Source organism: Trachemys scripta, chromosome 1 (genome assembly GCF_013100865.1).
Source record: "Trachemys scripta elegans isolate TJP31775 chromosome 1, CAS_Tse_1.0, whole genome shotgun sequence".
Taxonomy (NCBI): Eukaryota; Metazoa; Chordata; order Testudines; family Emydidae; genus Trachemys; species Trachemys scripta.
The window spans coordinates 88402909-88430891 of NC_048298.1; the positions used below are offsets into that span (position 1 = coordinate 88402909).

The following is a 27983-nucleotide window of genomic DNA, read 5'->3' on the forward strand; positions in this document are numbered from 1 at the left end:
CAGAAGACAGGATACTGGGCTAGATGGACCTTTGGTCTGACACAGTAGGGCCATTCTTATGTTCTTATGCAATGCTGTTTCTCCACAGGTAAAATACAAAATAGAGGCCTTAGTATTAAGAAAACTGATATAACCATTCAGTGACTACATCTACCCCTAATCTAGGGCTCAGGCTCAGTGCTGAGAGAGAGACAAGTCCCTTAATCAAATACCAGGCCGTCTCCTGGAAGATCAGAGGGGGAAACTGATAAAGCAGTCGCGATTCACATCTGGAAGCTGTGCAGAGACTGACCATGTTTGTTTGGCAGCTGGAGAATGATATAGCTGTGACTGGGAAGGGGAAAGGGATCCCTAGTGCAAGAAATCCAGGGGATTAAAAAGCATTTCTTCATCGAGCAATTAAATAAGATATGAACTTTACATCTCTATAATGTCCACATTTCATCCCAAAGGATCTAAAAGCACAGTAGAGGCTCGGGCCCCAGGGTAAGCCAGTGGAAAGGTTCCCAGTGTGGAAAATTTGCGAGGAACCTCACAAGATATTCACAGTTCTCACTTGCTCAAGGACTGGTATCCTCCAGCACTATGTCAAAAGTGGGTGGCCCTGGCCGGGGGGGCAAGGGTCATGTGTATTTTTCTCTCTTCCTTCCCTAAACGCAGAATCCTATACAGCAGATAAAGGGATCCCATGATGTTTCCCAACAGAATTAGGAGGTATTCTTGTGTGGAAACTCACTCCAGTCCTGGGAAAGATGATTTCCTCTCTGCTGTCAACATCCCTTTTCCCTTCTCATTCACCCTCCCTTAGCACATATTTCTCTCCCTCTATACATCCTCTGACGTCCTCAATAACTAACTAGTGAGAGTGTGCCGAGAACTGGTGGGTGTAGAGGGGATCACTTGACCCAAGACCAGCAGGCCAGCCAAAATTCTGCCCCGTTTGTCCATGAGCTAGTTCCAGTGAACCCAGCTCTTTGTGCTAAGGAAAGAAGAAGGGATGGTCTCATGTTCACATTAGTACGTGCAACTCATGCTTACTGGTATTGGCTTCGTTTCAAGCGATTAACTCTAGGGCACATTCCAAGGCCCTCATTCATTTTTTTACTTAGGCACATCTCCCATGGCTTCAGAGACAAGTTTGTCCAAGTAAATACTGGGTAAAAACTGAGTGAGGACTAAGAGCTTGGCCCATTTGCTTAGTTGGGAGTTCTGCCTAAGTAAACTCCCAGGGGCCAGATTATGGGTGGCCCTTGCATGGGTGACTACATAAGGAGCCTACCCTGTGTGTCAATTGCAGGAGTGCAGGGCCTGCCCCTCTGCTGTGTCCCAGCAGGTGTATGTCGCCCCACAGGAAGGGAAGCAATAGAGCTATGCCTGGGCCTGTTCTCCTCACCCTTTGCATTGGCTTGCAAAGTGGGCTGAGCACATTGGGGGCAGCAAGCTGAAGTATCCTAGAAGATGGGGCAGCCTACCCAGGCCCCCTGCCTGCTGGGGTAGGGAGACACCCTGCCAATTCCAGGGCAGTGGCTAAATGCCACTATTTGGCCCTCAGTGAAGACCTCAGGATTTGTCCCTCAATTAGTGTTCCTGGTTTTTTGTTGTCTCTCCCCTCCCAGACACCTGTGACGGGAATGTAAAACAACACCTTCTAGATCTTACAATGAAACCCTAAGGTCCAAGATCTAATTTGTGCTCACTTCCCACCACCACCCATCTTCCAGTTAGAACATGGACTGGAAAATATGATATCTCTCCTCCCAGACACAAATTACCACTAACCCCGCCCCCTTCCCTTTTTTAACAGGCCTCAGTGAGAAAAGGGGATATGCCATAGCCACCTATCACTCCCCCTAATCAACCACCTACCTTCCCCATCTACACCAGGGAACTCCACTCACATTCAGGAAGAGGTTCTCCGATGCCACCACCATTCGGAAGGCACTGTGCTCACTGATCAATCTGTCTGTCCTTGGAGTCTTTCTATGCTTTTCAAATGTGCGAACACAGAACCAAGTCATCCTCTCCAAACACCCCAAATGCCAGAAATCAAATCTCCCAGCATTCCCTCCACTACTTCCCACACCAAGACACGCAACTGAACCACAGAACACGAGAGAGGGGAAGACAACAAACAGCCTGCTGTGCAAAAAAACAAGAATGACGACATTCTAGGAAGGAGAAGGGTATGCCCCTGCTCCTTCTCCCATACACACACACACAGAGGATGTGCCACATGCTTTGAAGACAGGCCTACAGTAAAGTCAAGGGTAGCTGGGACGGGCTGTAATATCCAGACAGTGGGAGGAGTGATTCACAGATTACTTTCATGGTTCTCCTCTGTCTCGGCGGTCACCGGGGGGAGCCCCCCGTTGTCATTCAGCCGCTTGGCCCTGTAGGTCTCATAGTGGATGTTGTGCGTCACTTCTTTTAGGTCTTGGAGGTGGGTCCTGCAGGAGACAGAGAGAAGGAGGATAAGAAAAATAATCAGCTAGGTCAATGTTATTCTTTCTGGGTCTATTTTATTTCCTAAGATAAATGGGACGGTTTCTCCAGTCTGGCTGGCCAATGAACATTCGGAAGGCACTGTGCTCATTGTTCAATCTGTCTGTCCTTGGAGTCTTTTTTATGGAGGCCATAATACATTAGCCAATTGAAACTGCATCAGTCAGCAAAATAAAATAGGCACACAGGATATGTCACACTGGCTCCGATCATTGGCCTCACCAGTGCAGTATGCTATCTCCTGCTACACCAGATCAGACCAATCAATGGTCCATTGAGTCAGCTATTCTGCATCCTGCTGTATCAGTTAAGACATCTGGTTCATCAGTCTTCCAGCAGCAGTTAATGCATGATGTGTCAAAGAAGGTAAAACTTCCCCATGATCAGGGCCGGAGCCAGGATGCAGGGGGACTCCCTGCGTTGCAGATGTGCCCCGGCTAGCAGGGGGAAGGGGAGGAAGCGGGGGGGGGGGGGGGGGGGAGAAGGGGGGCGGCCAGGGCTTCAGCATGGGGCTGCCACGCGGCCCCGACTGCTGCGCCGCCTGCCGGGAGGCTCCACGCCACTCCGGTCGGCTGGGAGGGAAGGACGCGGCCTGCCCTGCCGGGCTTGCTGCAGGGCACTCCCGTCCTCCGTGCCACCTCCCCCTACAGGGTGGCCGGAGCGGAACAAAAAAAAAAACGGCCGTGCTGCCCTAGGATTGGGCGGAATGCCGCCTCGAACAATCTGCCGCCCCAAGCACCAGCTTGCTCGGCTGGTGCCTGGAGCCGGCCCTGCCCATGATACATCTGGTCAGTTGTGCAGTGGAGCCCAGAGTAGCTGTGCTGTTGTCACCAGCCCCCTGGAAGAGTCCCCACAGCCACAACTCCTTCCAACCAGTCATTAACCGCCAGAAAACGCCTGGGCTTTGACCACCATTGTTTAATGGCAACCTTTATTGAAAGATCTGGGGAAAGCCCAACAGTGACAGCTAGATGGTACCAGCATTAGGAATTTGTTGTGAGGGACAAACAATGCAATATTGTAATGTCACCATGACATCACTGTGTCACAATCTGAGGTTTCATCACTCCCAGATGCCAAAACACCATGACAACAGGAAGCATACAGGGGATTGGTTTTTAACTTTGATGTATATTTACATTGGGCTTCTTAAAAAAACCTACCTTGTTAGTCTATAGGGCATAGAGATTACCTTCAAACAGGGGGCTGGAACAATGTGTATAGTGCGAGTGCTGAAAGCCATTGAACCAAACTGTAAACCCTGGATATGATGGAAACCACTTCAAGCCAGGGGATGCGGCAGCACCCTTGGTCCCATAGTTCCAGCGCCTTCAAACTATGGGACTTGCCCACAGAATTTCGGCCAGATGTCAGTTCTCCTGAAAGGGCTTCAATCCATATATGAACTTGAGAGAAGGGGGACTAGAGATTGGGGATATGAAGCTTTTTATCTCTTGGTCAATTCTAATCCATCCCCAAATCAGGAGGACTATATGGTCTGAGAATTGGAAATGGACTGAAGAGTCTTTCCCTCTTTGTCACTGATTCCAACTCAGCCCTAAGTCAGGAGCAACTAAAAAGTGTTCCCATCTATTGTGTGTTTGCATAATGGGGCATGGGGGAGGATATCACTCCAGTTCCTTGTCACACAGGCCATCCACATCACCCAAGCACCATCACAACTAGCCCCCTTGTTGGCATAGCAATCATAGACATTAAAAATCAGCTAGGTTGCCCTGTCCATTAGTTAATTTAAGATTGTTCCCTGTAGTAGTCAGCCCAGCTTGAATTGTCTTAAGAAATATGACTTTCATCCGTTTGGAGACTGTTCCATTATCATGGCTTTCGTCACTAGGAAATTCTATCTGAAAGTCCGTTCAGTACCGTAGCCCTTCTCATCAGGAATAGACAGTTACATAACCGCTGGCCTCACCTGATGACAAAGTCTCGAAGTAGGGCAAATTCACAGTGATTGAGGTTTTCCACTGTAAACAGAGAAAATTGGGAAATGGGGTGTTAAAAAAATCCTTCGTTAGTACAGTGCATGGGATGGTGGTCAAGACAGTGGGTGACGGGCACAGATCTTATATTTCAAACAGGGCATATAGTGCTATATGTGCATAACATGCAGTCTATTGGGCTTGTCAGTTCTTAAAACCACAAGGGAGGGTTCACTTGAAAAGCGAGGTGACCTCAGGGCCCCAACGTGGCACCTTTCATATTCTAGAGTGGCAGCAATACCCTGCCAGTTGCTGATACCACAGTGGTAGCTCCAATTCCCCTCAGCAGAAGTGTTTGAAAATATCTTTGTTTTATTTTGATTAAAAAAATATGTTTAACTATAGGTGCAAGGGGTAGCGCTCTGCTGCGTACCTGGAGCTTTGCGTGCCTGAGCCTAGGTAGATACATCCATCTCAAAAGGATGGACCTGTTTACCTTCAATGACGCCCCAGGGAGTTTTCCTGCCCAGGATTCTTTTGCCATTTACTTGGTATTCCTTGTCGCTGCCCACCACTGCAAACGGCATGCTTTCCTGCTGGAGATAGACAGGTAGACAAGCCTAGTCAAGCTGTTCCTCTGCGCACTAGACAACAATGAGATATGGGCTATAGTACTACTTCTCTCTCTCCACCCTTCCCTGTTACCCTCTTCCCTCCAGCATACGGTCTTCTGCAGGACAAGAGGCACTCATTGCCAATGACCATCCAATGACTGGCCACTGCAGACTATGACAATATCCCAAGCATTTCAACAGTTGTTTACAGCTGTTGCCAGAGCTGAGCCTGCAGAGGTTCCCAGTGATTCCATGGGTTCTGCAGATGGGTGCAGTATTGTTCTAGGTGAGTCTTCAAATGTGACCGGCATTTTTGAATCAGATGAATATGGAGCTCTCTAAAATCATTTATTAATACTGTATTTATTAATACTGACTTTGGTCTGGTGTTTGCTGCACTCATATTTTGGTGTAAGTATTTCTCCCCAGGGGTCTCTCTGGGGTGGTTCCCAGAAGGAAAGAGGAGATGTCTCAAGATGGTCACCTATGAGTCCTAAAGGGACAATGCCAGAACTGTTCGCTCTGACAACCGTACTCAGTCTCCTGCCAGGGTATGAAATTTTCTCAACCAGAGGGCAAAAGCCACCAACACTTGACCAAGCTCCTGCAAGACAAAGAGCTCAGGAGTGTGTGTATGGGGTGGGGGGGAAACAAGGACACTGCAAGGGAGTGCATGAGATTGAAAAGACTAAGACACAGGAACCTATGGGGGTGTCTGAAGAAGCTAGGCCTACCTGGGTTTGGGGCCTACCAGTATGGGATGGTAGGACTCTAGGTAGGACAGATGTGCAGGAAGACTGTTTGTTACTTTAAAATCCTATTTTTTTCTCCAGTGCTCCATTCCATGAGCTATATGTTGTTTTAAGGAGGCTGCAGGTCACGATATCACTGAGTGATAAGAGGTTGCTATTCATGGAGCATTGTACCCACGTCCCAGGCTCAGAGTGGAAGAATCACATGATTCCAACCCCGAGATAGATCTTTTGCCTGTACCTATCACCTGAGGAGATGCACTCAGGGAGTTTGTCTTCACTGCAGAGTTAACTTGGCCTTTTACTCAGGTGTTGCCCTTAACTCTCCTCCCTTCCACACACAAAACTCTGTCACCCAAGTTTAGTGGTGTTTTCAACCCCAACTAGCTGTCCTGTCCTGGGGTATAGGCTAAAGCAGGGGTAGGCAACCTATGGCACATGTGCCAAAGGCGGCACGCGAGCTGATTTTCAGTGGCACTCACACTGCCCGGGTCCTGGCCACCGGTCCAGAGGGCTCTGCATTTTAATTTATTTTAAATGAAGCTTCTTAAACATTTTAAAAACCTTATTTACTTTACATACAACAATAGTTTAGTTATATATTATAGACTTATAGAAAGAGACCTTCTAAAAATGTTAAAATGTATTACTGGCACACGAAACCTTAAATTAGAGTGAATAAATGAAGACTTGGCACACCACTTCTGAAAGGTTGCCGACCCTTGGGCTAAAGGCTGAGTGAGGTGATAATCCACCCACTTTGCAGTGAGGACACAGATTAAATCATTCCAGTGCTGATAGTCCTCCAATGCCTTCCCACAATTCCTCTCATCTGGCCAGAAGGACAGACAAGTTCTCCTACAATTCATTGGGAAAGAATCAGAGTGGCTCATCTCACTGCAGCACAAAGAACCATGGGAGATGCCCCTTCCCGCCCCCCAAGTCCTAGCAACACACACACACACAGGGGACTGCAGCATCAATGAGGACACAATAACTTTGGAGTGGCCATTCACACCTAGACTAGGCTAACCCAGGTGCTGATCCTCCGTGTTTACTTTGCAGTGAAGAAATACCAAGAGGGGGCAGAGGTGCAGCTAGTTCTATAAATGTGACAGTCCACAGAGGTACCCGACACTTCCTGTGTAGAAATCCCTTGCTTCTATAGGTTAGTCTGGAGATCTGCCAATATTTCCATACGTTTTCGCAGGTCTCCACAATGTTCCATAAGTTTAGGGCTTCTGATTTTCAGTATTAACTGATAAACACCAGTAAAACATCCCAATAAAAAATGAAATCAGTGTTCAATAAACATGGGGAAAACATGGGAAATGGTTAGTTGGATCTAAGGTTTTGTCTACATGGAGCAGTAATGCGGATGACAGAGGTATGATTTCTAAAGCACACTAATGTGTTGCACATTAATTGGTCTGTGTAGACCCTGCTGGTTCACACTAAAGGTTCCCTAGTGCACTTTAGTGTAGCACTGTTTCAAACAGCTTTATTTTAAAGTGCACTAGGGAACATTACAAAGAGATTGGCCTTTTATTCATCCTCCTCCTGGGGGGAGGGATAGCTCAGTGGTTTGAGCATTGGCCTGCTAAACCCACCGTTGTGAGCTCAATCCTTGAGAGGGCCATTTAGGGATCTAGGGCAAAAATCTGTCTGGGGATTGGTCCTGCTTTGAGCAGGGGTTGGACTAGATGATCTCCTGAAGTCCCTTCCAACCCTGATATTCTATGATTCTTTAGTGTATATACTACTGTAATGTGTATAATATATATAGGCATGGAAGAATTAGATTTTTATTGGTAAAAGTAGGTAAACATCAATTTAAGGGACACACAAACTGATGAAAAATATTTCCACTGATGATAATTGAAATTTACAGATAGACAAAGTAAGAAAAATGCTGCTTGAGAACTTACTAGGGTTTGATTTAAGGATATTTACTCTTTATATTTTGACATGTGATATTGACAATTTGTGTTTGAACGGTTATAAAGCTTTAACTTTTTGAATCTCAACATCTACTGTCATTAAATAATTATTGTCCTATCTTCCCTATCATCTGACCAGCACCCCAATTTCACCCACTGTGAAAATTTTAATTGAAAAAACTGCTTAAAAATAAACTCTGATATTATCCATCAAAATTATGAAAAAATAAAAAATCGAATTCTGCAAAGCCTAAATATATATACAGATTTTTGACATCTACACAAAACTCAAAAATTGCTAAAAATAACCCCCCTGCAAATTAAATTCATAAACCCCCAAAAGGAAAAGCCCTACATGTCTTCTACAGATGTCCCCAGCTTCCTAGAGATTGGTCTGCAGATATCCCCAGCATTTCTACAGGAGATGGCTGCAATGATGATTGACGTGAAGGGGAAATATGATCAAATTTTTACTTGGGAGATTCCCAAAAATAAGAGTTTGAGGGGTCAAGCCGAGAACAAGCTGGGCTTAAATAGCAACAGGTCACATGGGAAGTTAAACCCAGCCCAAACCCAGTGACCAGCAAGATGAAGTGAAACAAACAGTCCTCTTAAATTCAGCAATCACAGCGCTCTATGGTGATAATGAACGGAGACAATGCAAATTAAATTAGAAAGGATAAAAGAACCCATCCTCCCTACTGGATATAAACGGTAATAATAATACTTTGCATTATAGCATCTTTCATCCAAGGATCTCAAAGCACTTTGAAAACTAGAGTGATTTGTCTCCATTCTGCACTCAGTGAAATCTAACCACTCCTCAATACTCTCTCATGATATGGTGTGTCCTACCCTGATTTTGTCATTCTCTGTTTTATCCTCCAGGTCCTCATCAAACTCTTTCTGGGGGTAAAACTCGATCCCATTCACCTCCAGTTCTTTGCGCACCTGGGCAGGGAAACATTGGAAAGTAAAAAGCAGTGCAAGCATTGAATTATGGCAGACAGCAGAGTGCAGGGGTATTACATTCCTACTGCAACATGCTCAAGGGGAAGGCGCCTGCAGGGAATACTCCTGAAGGAGTGTGTGATACAGTTGTGACACACAGCAGTGCTGGCAAGAGATTGGACTTTATTCACTGGCCCCATTGGTCAGGGTTATGAAGGATTAATACCCCAGTCACAGAACAGGGATCAGCAGAAAGACATCTTGGCAGGTCACAGCACAGGTGTGAAACCCTTGCCATCACTGTGACAAATGCCCTTTGAGAGACTTCAACATAGAAACAGCTGCTCTTCCACAATAGATGCATCCATCAGTTAGTTTTTGCCCAGGGTGATCTCTAGTAGATTTCAGTTCACCAGAAGATCCACCCATTTTTAATTCTCCATTGTGGTGCCCCTAGCAGACCATTCAGCATTATTCTTTGTGGTCTTAGTTGATCATTTCCTTAGGCTCATTTGGGCTAGGAAGGTACATTCTCCTATCAATTAGTCTGAGTTCAGAGGTAGGGTTCACTAGCACAGATACATGCTAATGTCAGCTCTGACCCGCTGTGGGCACATGTTTTGCGAAGGTTCATTTAAAGGACAAGCGTGTTCTTGGATAAGATCATATTGTCAGGAATGTACGGCAACTTGGGAAAGAGCTGAATTGCTGTGATATCCTACCAGCTGGAAAGGTGGCCTTCCCCATATTAGTCTGAACGATTTAGGCAATCTTCTGCCATATGAGCACACCCAGATCATCGCAGACACCCCACATTGACACAGAACCAGGTCCAGTTTTAAGGTTGCACGATAGCTGGACTCTGTCAGTGGAGAAGAATCCAATATTGTATCCCGTGGCAGCAGCTGAGTGTTGTTCTGAACCATGAAGGGAAACACCAGGATATCTGAGTGGTCAAGACAATATAATCCCAGTCTGAAGGATACAACCACCTTTCTCACCTTCCTGCCAGGACAGGTGAGGCTGGGAAAGACTCGTTCCACACAGGCGTGGTGGTACTCACCCTTTGTTTGAACTCAGTCTTCTCTTCCAGGGTCATGGTGTCTGCCTTGGCGATAACAGGGATGATGTTTACTACTTTGCTGAGATGTTTCATGAACTCTAGGTCCAGGGGTCGCAAGCTGCAGCCCGATAAAAAGGAATAAGTAAGAGTCATTTTACCACATCACCCTTAATGCTGGCTCCGCTCTTCTCCCTCCCAGAGTCCAGACGAGAGGGGGAAGGGAGAGCTCTCCTGCGTATCCCCCAAGAGATGCTCCCATTAGATCTTTTCTCCTCCTTCCTCCTCACACAATGCCTAGAAAAAAACCTATGGGGAGAGCTGGCCTGTCTATCCCATTCTAATGCTTTTCTGTACAGCCTTCCCAGTGTCCAGCCCAGTAGGGAAAAGTTAAACAGCAGTGAGATTCCTACGCATGACCCATGGGAGAGATGAAAGAGGCAGAGTGGGATGTATGTAGGAGTGATGCATGGGATAGGATACCGGGAGAGACTCGTGGAGAACATAAAGTAGAGGGAGTAGTGAGATACATATGACTGGTCCATAGGGGGAGCTAAAGTAGAGGTGCAGTAAGATAGAGATGAGATAGGATACACCAGTGTTTCCCAAACTTGTTCCGCTGTTTGTGTAGGGAAAGCCCCTGGCGGGCCGGGCTGGTTTGTTTACCTGCCGCGTCCACAGGTCCGGCCGATTGTGGCTCCCAGTGGCCGCAGTTCGCTGCTCCATGCCATTGGGAGCTGCTGGAAGCGGCGGCCAGTATGTCTCTCGGCCAGCGTCACTTCCTGTAGCTCCCATTAGCCTGGAGCAGTGAATCGCAGCCAGTGGGAGCCACGATCAGCCGGACCTGCGGACTCAGCAGGTAAACAAACCGGCCTGGCCCGCCAGGGGCTTTCCCTACACAAGTGGCGGAACAAGTTTGGGAAACACTGGGATACATATAAGTGATGAGTGGGAGAGATGAAGCAGTCAGCAGCGGGATACGTACGAGTGACCCGTGGGGGAGATGAAGTAGAGGCAGCAGTGGACTCTCGTGTCTGGGATTCGTTTTTTCCTTGCAATATTCACTTCCTCTTTCAGGAATTTTTCATATTGCTCATTGATGTATTTCTCAATGGGCTCCCAGCTGTGAAGGTCAGAGAGAGAGAGAGAGAGAGAGAGAGGCACATTCCTTCCTCATGCTTCATACATACAGTGCCTCTGGCACTTACCGGAACTAAGAGGGTTTACAGGGTGGGAGGGTATCATCCATTAGTCTGATCAGCTCCTGCCAGGGTTATTGATCAGCAGAGGTGCTCAAGCTGAAGCCCCAGTGGCATACGTGGAAGGGGCTGCTGGCAGGGTGTTCTCTGTGAGGGCCCCCCATGACTTTGGAATTTGCCTTACTCTGATCCAAAATAGTCAGAATCTGCTGAATTATTTTGCGGGGGAGGGGGGAGCAGAAGATTGCAAGCGGGGCGGGGGGGAACTGCTGGACTGGGAGGGGGACTGGAGAAGGATGCGTTGCCTGGTTTGCTGGTAGTGGATTATACTGACTGCACTGCTGCACCAAAATTACACTTGGGGTGTGAATTTTGTTGAGTTTTGAAGTTATGCCTAGGGTCCTAGAACATAGCGATAGGCACTCCTTTATAGCACGTGTATGCCTAAGTAAAATAAATGAAATAATAATGATAAGGATTGAACATTTCCTGAGCTTCTTTCATCTAGTAGGATCCCAAACACTTTATAAGCTGTGTATAAAAGAATGATGTCACCTGCCACTGAAGTGCAGCCACCTCTGGAGTGGAACATGTTGGTAGTTTAACAATTCACAGCAACACTTCACAGCAGTATATGGGCCTGATCCAAAGCCCATTGAAGGCAATAGGAATATTTCCATTGACGTCAATGGGCTTTGGATCAGGCCTTAAGCGAGGAAGAGAAGAATAACATCACATCCCTTTGGAACCCCCGAATACCATTATCCAGATTGGAGTTTGGCAGGATTCTACTCTAACACCTTTATTCTTCTCAGATTTACTATGGGATCTGTAACGAATACATCTTGTATGCAAGACAACAGCTGGAGCCACAGAGTACCCCCAGTCCCATGCTGGGGACTGGTTCAGAACTGAATCAGAAGGAACACCAACATCCCATCCTGCTGCGCTGACTCAGCCTGGAACTGAGCTCATACGGACCTGTTTACTGTGTTCCAGGGGTGGGATCCATCTTAGAGCTGGGTGCTGACTCTTCTGCATGAGTAGGTCAGCCACCCAAGAGGCAAACAGAGAGAGGGGGAAGATAGATGGGGAGGTCAGACACTCACCAATTCTCATTGTTGATCTGGTCACCAAACCCTGGGGTGTCAATTACCGTCAGTTTCATCTTGACACCACCTTCTTCAATGACTGGGGAAGAAAGCAGAAAAGACCTTATGATCTCCCTCGAGATTGGCTTCTCTGTGTAGGCTTCTATGACACATGTGGGAATGACGATGTTCTGCCCTTTCCACCACCACAGAAGCAAGGGAGAGACAGTTCGTGCCTCACTCAGAGCAGGAACTTTGAACCTAGGTCTCCCACTTCCCAGATGAGTGCCCTAACCACCAGGCTACTGGCTAGTCTGGAGTGGGTCAGGGTCTCTCTCTCCCGCTCTCAAAAATTTGGAAAGGTCTCGGTTTCATCTCAATGTGAAACTAAATCTCGAATTCTGGTTTTCCAGCCAGCCCTAGTAAAAGTCCTTGACAGGACTGTACTAAGACACCAGCACCCCCTATGCTCTTTCAGCCAGTACTGGTGGTCCACGGGATACTTTTCCTGGTTCTTACCATGCCCAATGGCCTTGATCTCCACTGTCTTAGGGATCTTCTCCTCACGGTTCCAGCCTGAAGACTTGCGGCTAACTTGGGATTTGAAGAGGGTGTTCACCAGTGTTGATTTCCCCAGCCCGCTTTGACCTGATAAACGTAAAGGGGAAGAATGTAGCATTCACCACAGCTGTGCCCTGACAATAGGCTGAAGAACTTAAACCCAGGGAAGTTGCCAGGTTGGGTGTACGGGATCTTCTTGTCCTTCATATGTACCTTAAGGGAAAATCACAAGGACAGGGACTAGGGATCTACTGGAACTAGGCACGGCCTGATATTAAAGCATACTTCACCCATACTCCCAATGATCCCCTGTACCCTTATAACCTCTTGTACTTGTGCCTGTGAGAGTGAAGTCAAAGCCCGACAAAGCTTCTCTCTATGCCCTCCAAAGGCTCCGTAGGCCTTGATGATCCCTCCTACCTACAACCATGATGTTGAAGTCAAAGCCTGTCTTCATGGTCTTCTTGCGCATCTGCTCAATGATGGTGTCGATCCCAATGTAGCCCAGCAGGTTGGAGTTAATGCCAACAGGTTTCATTGGCACTGCTGGTTTTTGCCGGGGCTCCGGCACCAGCTCAGACATAGCTGCCTCAATCTTGTTGTCTGCTGACCCTGCCCGGGAGAAAGGAGGGAGAACTGTCATTCAGGTGGCACCACTAGTAATCTCCCTCTGCCCTTCTCTGGTGCTGGGTCTCGGATGTGTGTTTTACTGGCTGCTTGCTGGGCATGAATTAGGTTACAGATTTGAGCTTTACTGCCCTTACTGGACAGTTAACATTCTGAGTCTCTGGCTCTATGTTATACACCATTGCATCCTGGGAACTCCAAGGGATGGGGCCCCTAGAGCATGGCATGTGCAAGGGGGACAGGAGGGAAAACGTCTGTCTCGTTGCCTCTGTGGCCCCAGGGCTGTGGAAGGCCCTCCCCCCTTTGACCTAGAAATGTCCGCAGAATCAGCCCCTTCAACATCGGGTTGAAAACTGGCTCTCAGCAACTGCTGCTGGATGGTCTTGTGGGTTTAACCGTATGGTTTTTAATATGTAGGTCTAAATTTTCAAGTGTTCCCATGGGTACTCAACAGTGAAGGCACCCAAAATCCGGGAGCACTTTTGAAAAGGCGGCCCAACCTAAATATAACACTGTATTTCTGCTATCATAGCCCTCTTTAGCTGTCACTTTCTCGTTCTTTTAAGGAGAGACTAGGCTAATTATCAGAGCAAGAGTGTGGGAAGCCGGAGATCCAGTTTCTATTTCTTACTCATCTATAGACTCACTGCATGTCTCTGGGCAAGTCGCTTAACCTCTCTGTGCCTGTTCTTCCATCTATATGGGGTTACCCACTTTGCAGGTAGTGTAGGCAGAGCTCACTGCACCCCAGTGACTCCTTGTATCCGTCCATTCCCCCCACAGACTCCCTGTGCCACCCTCCAATCCCCCTCTATTGCAGGGACTCTCCCTACCAGCCACATTCAGTTTTTTGAATGTGGCTGGTAGGGAGAGTCCCTACACTGAACGTGTACAAAGCAATTGTTATTGCCATCACAACATATAGCAGTGAGACCTGGCAACTTAACAAGAAAGATATGCAAAAGCTGGATGCATTTCATCACTAATGTCTGAGAGGAATATTGGGAATAACATATAGAGATAGGAAGATGAATGAAGAAGTCAGAAGAATGACTGGACAAGGCCCCCTCTCACAAATAATCTATAAAAGAAGACATCAGTGGCTCGGACATGTGCTGAGAATGGAAAAAGAACGCTTACCAAATACCGCCCTTGAATGGAAGCCAGAAAACTCAAGAAGAAAGAGAGGAAGACGAATAACATGGAAATGAACAGTTCTGAACAACATCAAGCACCTCAACATGAAATGGGAAGATTTGGAGAGAAGGGCAATTGAGAGGCAAAGGATGGTAAATGTGGGTAGCCTAATGTGCAGCAAAGCACGGGATGGACTAAGGCAGGGGTAGGCAACCTGCGGCACGCGTGCCGAAGGTGGCACGCAAGCTGATTTTCAGTGGCACTCACACTACCTGGGTCCTGCCCATCGATCCGGGGGACTCTGCATTTTAATTTAAATGAAGTTTCTTAAACATTTTAAAAACCTTATTTACTTTACATACAATAGTTTAGTTATATATTATAGACTTATAGAAAGAGACCTTCTAAAAATGTTAAAATGTATTACCGGCACACAAAACCTTAAATTAGAGTGAATAAATGAAGACTCGGCACACCACTTCTGAAAGGTTGCTGACCCCTGGACTAAGGTCTGAGGTCCCTACCAGCCATGTCTACACTAGAGCTTACAGTGGCGAAGCCGTACCAATGCAGCTGTGCCGCTGTAAGATCTCCTGTGTAGCCGCTCTATGCCGGCGGGAGAGCGCTCTCCCATTGACATAATTACTCCACCCCCAGCAAGCGGCAGCAGCTTTGTTGGTGGGAGAAGCTCTCCTGCCAATATAGCGCTGTCCACACCGGGGCTTATGTGGGTGTAACTTATATCACTCAGGGGGATGTTTTTTCCACACCCCTAAACAGCATAAGTTATCCCAATATACATGTCAGTGTAGACCTTCTTCTTTCTTTCTTTCTTTCTCTTTCAGGGTATCAGCATTTTTACACAGTATTGGGGTGATGGGCAGAGCTGAGAGGAGGGGTATTGTTATGCTGGAAGGGGTTAATGGCTGCCATCAGCTAACACAGAAGTGGCTGAAGAAGTAGCTCTGCTAACCAGATGCCAGGGACTCTGTGCCTCCTCCGTTGCTTTTGGTTTTTCTGATTTTCAACAAAATCTGGCTGTGGATGCCTTGAACATGCCCTGTTTTATACAATATTGTAGCCAGGTTGGTTCCAGGATATTAGAGAGCCAAGGTGAGAAGTTAGTCCAATAACAGATATTACCTCACCCACCTTCTCTCCCTAGAACCTTCCTGACACTTGGGAAGCGAATGGATTCAGTATTCAAAATGGTCATATTATAGACAGACAAACAGTCAGACAAGTTCAGTGTAGGGCCTCGCAAGCTCAGCCAAAAATGGAGCTAATAGCACCTATCTCACAGGAACATTGTGAAGCTTCATTAGTGTTTGTTAAGCACTTTGAGGGCCTCAGATGAAAGTGACAAGGAAAGTGCAAGGTGTTGTCATTATTTCATCACTTCCCTCTCTCTCAGCCAACACATCCAGGCAGGGTCCCACAGATTTCTAAGATCTAACCTTTTCTCTCTGTCCACCCAGCTAAAATTCTTGTCCAGGCCTTCATCATTGCCTCTCTGGGTCACTGTAACCTCCTTCTCCCTGGCCAGCCTGACACCCACATTGTACCCTTCCAGCCCATACCAAAACACAGCCACTCGGATCATCTGACCTCAGCACAGTGGTGCAAGTGGGACGGTCCAGTCCGGTCCGCCGTACCAGTAAGCTATTTATAGCTTGCATGGCGTACTGGAAAGACATAGGAGGAGCAGAACGTGGGGCCGCCAGCAGCTCCTCCAGCATGGCTGTACCACCCCCAGCCCTTCCATGCAGCTGTGTGCCTCTCTCTCCTGTCTAGGGTCTGTACAGGAGTCCCACCAGAGGGCAGGGCTGGGGGTGGGGCTGGTACAGCCGCGGTGGAGGAGCTGCTGGCGTGGGGCCACTGTCTGCTCCTTTTGCCGCTGCGGTTCCAGAGAGCCCTGTGGTTGAGAAGTCTCCGGCGAAGTGGGAGGAGGACAGAGCCCCCTCTCCTCCCACCAGGTAACATGGGATGGATCATGGGGAGGGGAGGGGGAGAGCACAGGGCCTGGGCTGGTGGTGGGGCAGAGTCACATGAGGAGGTCACGTGCCTCCCCCTTTTAGCTGGTGCAGTGTACTGGTATGAAATGAATTCTACTTTCATCACTGCCTCAGCACCACCACCTCTTGGAATGTCTGCCCCCTCACATACATCTCTGTGCTTTCTTCCATACCACCCTCTCCACAAAGCACAAATGCCCTCTCTGAGCTGGTCCACAAGGCCACTATCTTCTCATTTCTAGTACGCTTGAAGACCCACTACTTCTGCAGTGCCTACAAAGAAAGAAGCTAGCTGACTCAATCTCTCTCTCCCCCATCTTCCATGGGCAAGAGAGAGACAACAGAAGTCCTTACTGGGTTTCATGGAGTCTCTGGCTCTTTTTCTTTATTGGGTTAGAGAAAGCTCTGCTTGGGATAGTAAATCATCTGCTTCTCTAAATCACTGATTTATCTCATTAATGAACTGCTCACATACATGGAGGGAAGAGGGCTGAATGGCAGGTGGGATTGCTGGGAGGGAGAAGTATATGCACACTGGAACTAGCGCTGGGAATCGGTATGGGGGGAATGCATAAAGGTTGAATTTGGAAGGGAAGCAGAAGAATTTAGTATCTTTATTTAAAAAAAAACAACAGTCGTGATCCTTGTAAGCTGTTGTGCTATCACCAGGGCCGGCTCCAGGCACCAGCTTAACAAGCAGGTGTTTGGGGCGGCCAAGGGAGAGGGGCGGCACCTGCAGCAATTCGGGGGTGGCAGGTCCCTCACTCCCTCTAGGAGCGAAGGACCTGCCACTGAACTGCCGCCGCGATCGCGGCTTTTTTTTTTTTTTTTTGGCTTGGGGTGGCAGAAGTGCTGGAGCCGGCCCTGGCTATCACCACTCCACTCACTTCGCTTGTATGTTTTTAGATTGCCAGCTTCCCAGGGCAGGGGCAGTGTCTTCCTTTGGCCTTTGCAAAGCATTCAGCACATTGTGGGCACTACTCCAATCTAAATAATAAATGACAGATTATCCCCTTAAATCAATCCCTCCCACCTCTTGTTTCCTCTGTGTTTTCCTTCACTTTTCTCAAGACTAAACATGCCCTTTTTTTTTTTTTAAACTTTTCATCATAGGTCAAGTTTTTTTAAACCTTTTAGCATTTTTGTTGCTCTTCACTGGACTCTTTCCAATTTGTCCACATCTTTCCAAAAGTATGGTGCCCAGAACTGAACACACTACTCGAACTGAGGCCTCACCAGTGCCACGAAGAGTGGGACAATTACCTCCTGTGTCTTACATATAACACTCCTTTTAATAAACCCCATAATATTAGCCTTTTTCACAGCTGCATCACATTACTGACTCATATTCAATTTGTGATCCACTATAACTCCCAGATCCTTTTCAGCAGTACTACCACCCAGCCACTTATTCCTCAGTTTGTAGTTGTGCATTTGATTTTTCCCTCCTTAGTGATGTACTTTGCACTTGTCTTTATTGAATTTCATCTTGTTGAATTAAGACCAATTCTCCAATTTGTCAAGTTCATTTTGAAATCTAATCCTGTCCTCCAAAGTGCTTGAAATCCCTCCCAGCTTGGGGTCACCTGCAAGCATGCTCTCCGTCTATGATCAAAATCATTCATGAAAATATTGACCCAGACCTAAGACTGACCCCCCGGGTCCCCATTACATACACCCTCCCAGTATGACAGCAAACCAATAATAACTACTCTTTGAGAATGGTCTTTTAACCAGTTGTGCATCCACTTTATAATAATTTCATCTAGATCACATTTCCCCAGTTTGCTTATGAAAATGTCATGCAGGACTGTGTAAAAAAACCTTACTAAAATCAAGATACATCACATCTACTGGTTCCGCCCATCCTCTAAGCCAGTAATCCTGTCAAAGAAGGAAATTAAGTTGGTTTGGCATGATTTGTTCTTGACAAATCCATGCTGACTATTCCTTATAACCCTATTATCCTCTAGGTGCTTACAAACTTATTGTTTAATAATTTGTTCCAGTATCTTTCCAGGTATCTAAGTTAGGCTGACTGGTGTATAATTCCCTGGTACTCTTTGTTCCCCTTTTTAAAGATCGGTAGTATGTTTGCCCTTCTGTAGTCTTCTGGGACCTCACCTGACCTCCAGGAGTTAAAAAATAATTCCTACTGATACTGAGATTGCTTCAATTAGCTCCATAAGGACCCTAGGATGCATTTCATCAGGCTCTGCTGACCTGAATACATCTAACTCATCTTTAACCTGTTCTTTCCCTAATTTGGCTTGGATTCTTTTCCCCTTGTTGTTTATATTAATTGTGTTGAGTTTCTGGTCACCAATAACCTTTTTAAACAGCTCAGCTTTCTCAATGCCATTAGTTATTAACTCTCCTTCCTCATTAAGAGGATCTACACTTTCCTTCATCTTTCTTTTTATGTATTTAAAGAATCTCTTATTGCCTTTTACGTCCTTGGCTAGGTGTAATTCATTTTGTGCCTTAGCCTTTCTGATTTTGTTCCTGCATGCTTGTGCTATTCTTTTGTACGCCTCCTTAGCAATTTGTCCATGTTTCCACATGGTGCAGGATTTCTTTTTGATTTTCATATCATTAAAGAGTTCCTGATGGAGCCATATTGGCTTCTTGCTATTCTTCCTGTCTTTCCTTTACATCGGGATAGTTTGCAATTTTGCCTTTAATATGGTCTCTTTGACAAATTGCCAGCTCTCTCGAACTTTTCCCCTTGGATTTTTTTTCCCCCATGGGACCTTTCCTACCCGTTCTCTGAGTTTGTTAAAGCTTATTTTTGAAGCCCCTGGTCTTTATTCTGCTGCCCTCACTCATTACTTTCCTCTATCATTTTATGATCACTATCACCCAAATTGCCTCCCATCTTCAGATCCACTACCAATTCCTCCTTGTTGGTCAGAATCAAGTCTAACATACTAGCCCTCTGTTTATTTCCTCTACTTTCCAGAACAAAAAGTTGTCCCTGGTACATTCCAAGGACTTACTGGAAATGTTGTGTTTTGTCGTATTACTTTTCCAGCAGATGTCTGGGTAGTTAAAGCCCCCCATTAATACCAGGGCTTGTGTTTTGGGTATTTCTGTTATTTATTCTAGAAATACCTCATCCACCTCCTCTTCTTGATTTGGTGGTCTATAGTAGGTAGCTGTATCTGATTGTAGTGGGCGACAACTCGGCGGCACGGCACCTGCTGCTGGTCATCCAGGGATTTTCCAGTCTTGGAGCACCCTCTGCCAGCCGGTATCCCGCTTGCCTCAGGCCCCCCCATGTCCCTCCCAGACCCCAGTGCCCCTTTACCTTGGGTGTCACCCCCTGGCAGTGCCCCCCCCACTCTCTAGGTCTCCCCACCCAGGGGATCCCCCAACCCTCTACCCTCACCTCACCTCAGTGGCTACTGCCAGTCACCATCTAGTCCTCGCTCACTGGGGCAGACTGCAGTCTATACCACTCATCCTCAGCAAGGGGGATTTGGAGCTGCTACCTTTGCCTACCCTGAGCTGCACCTCTGCAACCCCAGTACCCTTCCTGGCCTTTACCAAGGCCTGCAGCTCCCCAGGTCTTTCCCCAGCCCTGCTCCACTCAACATACCCTGCTGAGCTCCCAAGCAGCCAGGCCCATCTCTCTCCACAGTTAGAGAGAAACTGCCTGTGCTCCTGGCACACAGCCTTTTATAGGGCCCGCAGTGGCCTGATTGGGGCATGGCCCCAGCTGTGGCTGCTTCCCCAATCAGCCTCATCTTTGGTTTGCCGCCCCAGCTCTCTCCCAGGGTAACCCCTTCAGGGCCGGAGCGGGGTAACTACCCCACTATAGTGATGCAAAGAAGGTATTCATAGCCATGGTAGCTAGATACCCAGGACCCTGCCACACCCCATGTGTCCTGCCATTGTCCCCCACAGCACTTACCCCATTGATAGCCTGAGCCCACGGAGATGGGAAAATGGGGTGGCAGAGAGGGATCAGGAGCATTTTTTGCTACTTCCTCCCGCCCCCCCCTCCCCCATGTCCCTTTCTCTGTCATCCCCCTGGTCACCTGCCCCAGATGCTGTGGGTTTTGTCTCTCCCCAACTGCATCTGAAAATAGGCTGCTTTTAAACTGCTCACATCTAGGTGCCTCAGCTTCACTAGAATATGTAAACTAGTGATTTACACATGCCCATATAAACCTAGTGGATATTTCTGAACTCCCAGGAAATTCACAGTCACCTTTGAAAATCTTGCCAGGCACTCTGTGGCCCAGGTCTTCAAAGGTATTTAGAAGCCCAACTTCCAGTGGGAGTTAAGCTCCTACATATCTTTCAAGATCTGGTTCTGTATGCTCAGGCATCTTAGGGGCAACCAAACACCCCCATGAAAGCCCCCTGAGCTCCCAATCAAAGCTAGTTGGAAAATTTCCATCAAAACCATTTTCTGACAGACAAGGCCATTTTTGTCAAAAATCAAAATATATTAAAAAAATGTGTAGATTCCAATGAAAATTCTTGCAGAAAAAATATTTTGAAGTGAAAATATTTTCATTCTGGAAAAATGTTGTTTTGTAATTTGTCATTTTTGTTTCTGCATTTTGACATTTTGTTTCTTTTTTTTTCCATTTGCATTTTATTTGTATGTTTACATTATTTCATGACATGCCGGTGGGAACAGTGCATAATATAATAATTTGCACTACTGCTGATAAAGTCAGACCTGGCAGCTGTAAGAGTGGTCCTATTGGGTTCCGCAGCCTTAGGGGAGGATCCACAAGGTCCAGGAACTCGAATAATTACGGGGAGAAACCAAAAATGTAACAGGGGCAGATGTGAAGGTCAAAGGGTCAAAGAAAGGGAACCTGAAGGGGACACCGAGCAGAGAATCCCGGACAGCACCCACTGCTCCTCGAAGATGTCAAGGGAGCCAGCGGGTGCCTCCCAGAGTAACTCTGCTGGATACATGAATGGAGGGAGGACCGGAAATAGGCCCCACAGTTGCAAAGAACCCCATCAGCCAACCCCCTTTCCCTGGTATTGTAGATGGCCACTTTGGCCATCGCCAGGAGGAGGTTGACGAAGAGGTCCCGTGACTTTGTGGGGCCACAGATAGAGTGTGTGTATATGAAAAGGTGAGGGGAAAAGTGTAGCCAGAAATGTAAAAGGATGTTACAGAACAGGGTCCGGAACAGGGGCTGCAACCTGGCACACTCCAGATATACGTGCACCAGGGTCTCCCTCATGCCGCAAAAGGGGCAGATGTTGGGGATGGGAGTGAACCACTCCAAGTACATGCCAGTGCTCACGGCTCCGTAAGGGAGCCACCAACTAATATCCCTGGCAGGCCTTGGGACTAGGGTGGAATATAGTCTGGCCCACTGGGGTTCCTCACTCTCAACAGGTGGCAATAGGTCCCGCCACTTCGTATCAGGGTGGGACACGAGGGTGAGGAAATGAAGGATGAGAAGCATGAGCATGTACAGATATTTCCTTGGAGTGGTCTGGAAGTGAACCGGCTGCAAATCGTGCAGCCGGCTCCTGGTTGTCCCACCCATACACCAGAAGGACTCATGGAGCAGGGGCCTGATGGAAAGGTCCGGAGGGCCCGGGGTGCAGGGTGGGTGAGGAGTACCCTCCCACAGGACCCAGTCAAGGTAAACCCGAGCAGCGGGCAGTAAGGCTGTCTTCACCTCCTGAAGTATGCGCCGGGGACTATGAAGGGTGGAGAGTCCCACGTGCTGAGTGAGCATCAGGGGATACACCCAGTCTCCCCAGTCATAGTCCAGGAGGTCTCTGACCCTGGTGACTTCTGCCAGGACCAACCTCTGGCGCACCACGGGGAACTCTGCCACCTGCACACGGAGCTGGGGGTTGTGTGCAGGGGCTCCGCGAGATCAGCCCCCACGGTGGCCGCCACAGACCTGGTCGTTGAAAACAGCTTCCAGGTCCAGAGGAGGTCCTTGTAGAAGACCGGCAGCCTGGAGAGGTCTCCTGAAAGACCTCTTGGATGGAGATAAAGGAGCTGCCAGTCATATCGGAGCCCTCGGAAGCAGCGCAGGAAGGCATGCGCCAACGTGCTCCAAGCCGGAGTACCTGCACCACAGAGGAGTCTCTGTAGAGCCTGGAGGCGAAGACATGGACCTGAGTGCACAGACATGTCAGGCCCTGTCCTCCCTTCTCCAGGGGGAGATGGAGAACCCCTGCAGAGACCCAGTGCAGTCCTGGCCAAAAGAACTCCAGAACCAGCTTCTGAATATTGGTCAGGAATCCCGGGGCTGGGACCAGGGTGTTGAGCCGATGCCTGTCCATGCTAGACAGGACTAGCTGATTGAGAACCAGTGCCCTCCCTCACAGGGAGAGGCACCGGAGTAGCCCCGTCCACCTCCACAGCCGGTCAGACACCCTGCCCTCCAACCCCACTGTAAGAGTGGTGGAAGGCAGATATATCCATCCTAGAATTGTGAAGTTCCTAGGAACTGAAAAAAGGTTACCTCAGGTTAGTTAGAGACACCCGAGTCCAATTAGGACCCACTGGCAACCTTTATAAACATCCCCTTTCCAGTGAAATGGGGAAGAAAGAAGAAACAAGTGGCAGCAGGGAGAAAAGAACTGTTCTCCCTGTACTTCTGTTTTGGGAAGTGCTGGCCACCAGAAGCCAGCATAACAAGCAGTGCTCAGGCGGAGGCAAGGAGATGTATTTCTTTTGTGATGTGGGGTTTTTTGCTTACGAGAACTACTCAGGCCAGCCCTGAGGCCCACCTTGTAAATACTGTGAATAAACCAAAGTTAAGAATTAAAAACCTCCATAGTAGGACTGATCTACTCCAGCTCCCTCATCCCATCCCCCTGCCAGAGGGAGAAACACTGAGGCTGACATTGTGAAAAAGGTGTCTGGATATACGTGTCATGGTATGACATCATAGACTAGTTTAAATATTCTATTTTTATTTTATTTTTAAACTCATTAAGGGCAGCTGCTCCTTAGTACTTATTGGAACCTCTGCTCTTCTCGAGCAAAGCGACTCCTCTTTGTGTTGCAATGAAACAGTGCAACACTTTGAAAGTTTCAGCTATGATGTCATATTATAATATGCCTGTAGCAATGCATATTACTACCGACATGGCATGACTGAATGCATAAATAATAAACTATAACAATGAAAAAAACCTTTAAATAAAATAAAAATAAAAAGGAAATTAGGAAACAAAATTCAAAAATTAAAATTTCCCAGAACTGACATTTTTCAGATTTTCTGTCTTGTGGGAAATTTCAGAAATATTTGGTTTTGATTCCAGATCAGAAGAAAAGACATTTCAAAATGTCAACATTTCCTGCAAACGAGAAATTCCAACTTTCAACCAGCTCTATGCCTAGTTCCAACCTGGGAGCCCAGTTAGGGCCCTGATTGGCTAGTATTGCTGATGTCATTGTGCTGTCACAGCAAGCCATGGGCGTCTGATGAGAGGATTGCAGAAATGTCTTGAGTGAACCTTGAAGCTGGGGGGCAGGGGAAGGAGGCAAGGACATTCCGAGCCAGGGATAATAGCTGTGCCCGGAGAGCCAAGCATCATATCGCAGTGAGGTTTTGATAACCCCAGTGTGGCTGAGCACCAGGCCGAACCTGAGTATCCAATGTAGTTTAGGCACCCCAGTACCAAGAGCAGATTTTCAAGGAACCGGCACTGCCCACACTCTGCTTTGAAAACATCCCTTTTGTCTGAGGGCCCAAGTCTCCTCCAGAGCACTCATAGGAGCCCTTTGAAAAGTCCCTCACACATGACTTGCCAAGGCCACTCAGTGAATCAGTGGCAAAGGCAGGATCAGGACTCGTGGATTCCTGATGCTTAGTCCTGCGCTCTAGCCCACACAGCTTCCTACAGCTTTGGTGAGGAAGAGAAACCCAAACATTTGGTGGATCCGAGATCCATTTAGCCTTCATCCAATCCTTGCCTGCAGGGGAAAGGGCTGTCGGGAAGAAATCACCCTTCCCTGCTTTTCTAAACTGAGGAGGTGCATCATAAGTTATTTGCTCCTTCCTCTGGAGCATCCAACATTAATCCGGTGTGCGGGGTGGACAGGAGACTGGATGGACCATTGGTCTGACGCAGCCTAGCAATTCTTATCTCTTTATACAAAAGAGAGGCTGCAGTAGCCCCAAGGTTGAGGCAATAGCTGGTGAGTTGAGATTTTCTCAGCTGGAAGTCACTCTTCTGCACATCACAACTAGTTTGTGATTTTTATGCTGACAAAGCATCCCTCAAGGCTGCTGTCGTCTTTTTCCAGCCTACTCAAAGCTGTTGCCAGCCAGGAAAGTCCAGATATCAGATGAAACATGCAGAGCTCAACCAGCCAGCTTTCCTGCTCCCTTTGCTTACCCTGCTACTCCTTCTCCTTGATATCCCAGTCATGGGCATCCCTGCCAATGCCCATCAGTCCTCACCCAGATGCTCCCCAATATCATGTTGCTGTCTCCGAGCCCACAAAGTGCTGCCACTGCACCTTGTTCCTGAGCTGCAGCAGGGGACTAGACATCCCTGCTAACTGGGATTGTCCTAGTTTGAGTAGGAAAGTGGTTTTAGTTCACTGTGGATTAAGCTACAGAGGACTAAGGCCACTTTCCTTCTGAATGAGAGCATCCACACAGAAACTAAATGCACTTGAACTAATGTGCTTTAACCTCACACTGTATGTTAGTTCACCTTAGCTTTCCTGACTGTCCCAGTGTAGACAAGCCCTGAGACACAAGCTGGGACCAGCCTGGCTTTCAAGAGTTCCTTGGTTTTCCAACAAAATGGAAGTTGGGTCTGTTCTTTTCTGGAACTCAAGGGGGAAGCCTCTTGCATTCAATTGTTAGTGAAGTATAGGCTTAGATAAGACCAAATATACATGCTGACTCTTTGTTTTACATCCTTTTCTCTAATGCTTTGTTCCATGTGCTAATAAACATAGAGAGACAAGGTGAGTGAGACTTCTATTGGTGAGAGAGGCCTAATAAACATAGTTGTTATAAGAAGGCTGTTGGTCACTATAGCACCGATTCCCCAAGGGAAGAGATGCAGGTGTCCAGTCAGACCTGCACGGTGACTGAGTGTTGTACCCAGATCCCAGTCCAAGAGGGAGAATTGCAAGATGCCCCTCAAGGATAGATAAGGGCACAAGGCTGAACACTGAGGGGGTGCACTCAAAGGGACTGGAAAGGGGACTGAGGTGCAGCTAGCCCTGTGACCGTGACACTTAAAGCACATTGAGATCTATGGAGGAAAAGCACTACATAAGTGCTACTAATGAATAATTGTGACTGCTACTATTCAACATAATTAATATTCATTCATCTAGCATGCCCATCACTGTTATATTTACAGCAGCCACCCAAAGCTGGATGTAGCCCCACAAACTCATTACACATAGGCTGCTGAACAGAGATCAGATGGTAAGGACTTTCAGTCATCGCTGCCCCAGGGGAAGATTAGAACCAGTAACCTAGATATGAAAGACTCCTTATCCCCTCCCCCCACCTTCCTGTTCTTTGTCTGAATGGCAAAAGGAGTGAGGGGTGGAAACAGTCAACCACAAAGAATCCAGCCTCTAGGAACAAACTGCTATGTATTACTCAGGCAATACATCTATAGCTTTACTGTATATCTCCTTCCACTCAATAAGGGCCTGATCCTGACACTGAAGCCAAGGGCAAAGCTCCCAATAGTCCCATTTACACTACAGCTCCCTTACACTGCCCTGGCAACGTAATTACACCTACACACACTTTAAGGCCCTTTTTACACTGCCAGGGTGGAATAAAGGGGTCTTCTTAGTGTGCAAATCAGAATCTGGCCCTCCACACATTAGTGTATTCCCCTGAGAAAGCAAGTGGCTATTGTTTAAGCCAAATCTCCATGTGGTTTGCAGACATTAACATTCGTTAATTCAGACCTAGAGAAATGTCATAGTTAATCATTTTTTCTCGCTTGTCTAAGCTTTAGAAGAGATGCCTTTCATTTTTATCTAGGTCCCAGGGTTACCAGGGGGCCATTTATTCCAGCATGTACGTCCGTACAATACAAACAATTTATAGTGCAGGACAATCCAATCTAAATCATTAGACTAGGAGGCCACAAATCAGTTCATTTTTCCCCCCACTAAGGACAAGTGTATCTCGAGTAGGACAGAGAGACTTATTCCAGCTCTTTGGGGCTGCTACATTCTCCCCAAACCCAGCCTTCCTTAATATGCCTTTAATAACCACCCGGTGTATCAGGGCCAGACCGTAGCCCATCTCTCTCCAATCTGCAGTGAAATCTAGCACGCTGAAGCCTCACTGAAAATACAGAAACTAGAAAGGAGGAAGAACTATTAGGTCATCTCCCCCCCTCCACCTCAGCTGCAGTACGAGGGTTCTCAATTCTCTAGGTTGAAATGGCTCAGGCAACGGGGCTCCCTTGGAAAGCTGTTCCATGCTCTGACAGGTCTGACCTGAAGAAGAGCTCTGTGTAAGCACCAGTGTTTGTCTCTCTCACCAACTGAAGTTGGTCCAATACAAGATATTACCTCACCCACCTTGTGTCTCTAAGATCTCACCATTGGGGCATTCCCCCCCCCGAGCATGTCCTACCCCTGGGCCAGTCCTCAGGAGGAAGCTATGCTCTCCCATGCCTGCCCCTCAGCCCCACATCAGCACACACCTCTCTTCTCCATGCTGCCAATCTCCCCAGAGCCCCCAAGCTCTTGGCTGCACTCTGTCTCCCACCCTCATGCCCCAAAGGGTTTGTTGCACAGTTGTGCCACGAGGCAGCCTGGAGAGTGCTCTGCCCTGGAGCCCAGGAGTGTGGGTTTCCAATCCCATGTCAGCCTAAGGGCCCGCATCCGTGCCTGGGTTTCCTTGCCTGCCCACTGAGTCCCACTTGGATGCTTGGGGATTAGAACAGGACATTCCCATTGCCCAGAGCGCAATCATCTGCAATCGACACGGGCCAAGCCAGCTACAAAGAAGCTTGCAGTTTCTCCCACCTCTGGGCCAGCTGCTGGGGTTATTTCCCTCCTTCGGAGCAGCCTTGGTGACTGCTATTCACCATCACCGGCACAACCGCCCCGCTCTCTCCTGGACACCAGAATTTTGCCATCAAGAGGAAAAAGGCATAAAGAAAACGTTCTCTCTCCTATCTGCAGCACTGGCAAGTCACCATTCTGTGTGTGCGCGTGTAGGGAGCGATATGCTGGCAACATCAGGGGATCCCTCCAGCATCCCTGAGCCCTGACAAAACCATGCCAGTGTGCAAGCATCAGCATGGACCACCTACCTTTGAACATGAATCTTTCTTTGTCTCTGAATATGCTCCCGAGCGGTGGCTTCCCCCCCCCCCACACGCACTTTTCTCTCCTGACACCGGTGCAGTGTGGTTGTCTCAGAGGTTCTGCTTTTCTTTCTCACTTTCTCCTTCTCTCTCTTTTTTTCCTCTCCTCCACTAGATGTTTCAGATAAGCAGGGATGCTGCTGCTGCTGCCGCTGCCATGGTCATATCATGTGACCTGAATATTAAACATCCCTGCAAAATCTCCCCCACTCTCTCCCTCCCTCCTCTCCTAGGATCCAAAGCTTCATCCCAGCTGCTGCTGCAAGACC

At 47.7% G+C, this 27983-nt stretch overlaps 1 protein-coding gene across 1 annotated transcript; it reads right to left on the bottom strand.

Annotated features, from left to right (window-relative positions):
• Positions 1-10: 10 nt before the first annotated feature.
• Positions 11-27983, bottom strand: SEPTIN3 (septin 3). Its single transcript, XM_034775082.1, has 10 exons — positions 27661-27983; positions 13031-13222; positions 12569-12697; positions 12068-12149; positions 10745-10882; positions 9763-9880; positions 8604-8699; positions 4939-5038; positions 4436-4487; positions 11-2447 (listed from the first exon to the last, which is right to left on the bottom strand). Exons 1-10 carry the CDS (start codon positions 27668-27670, stop codon positions 2312-2314), a joined length of 1053 nt encoding a protein of 350 aa, XP_034630973.1. The 5' UTR covers positions 27671-27983; the 3' UTR covers positions 11-2311.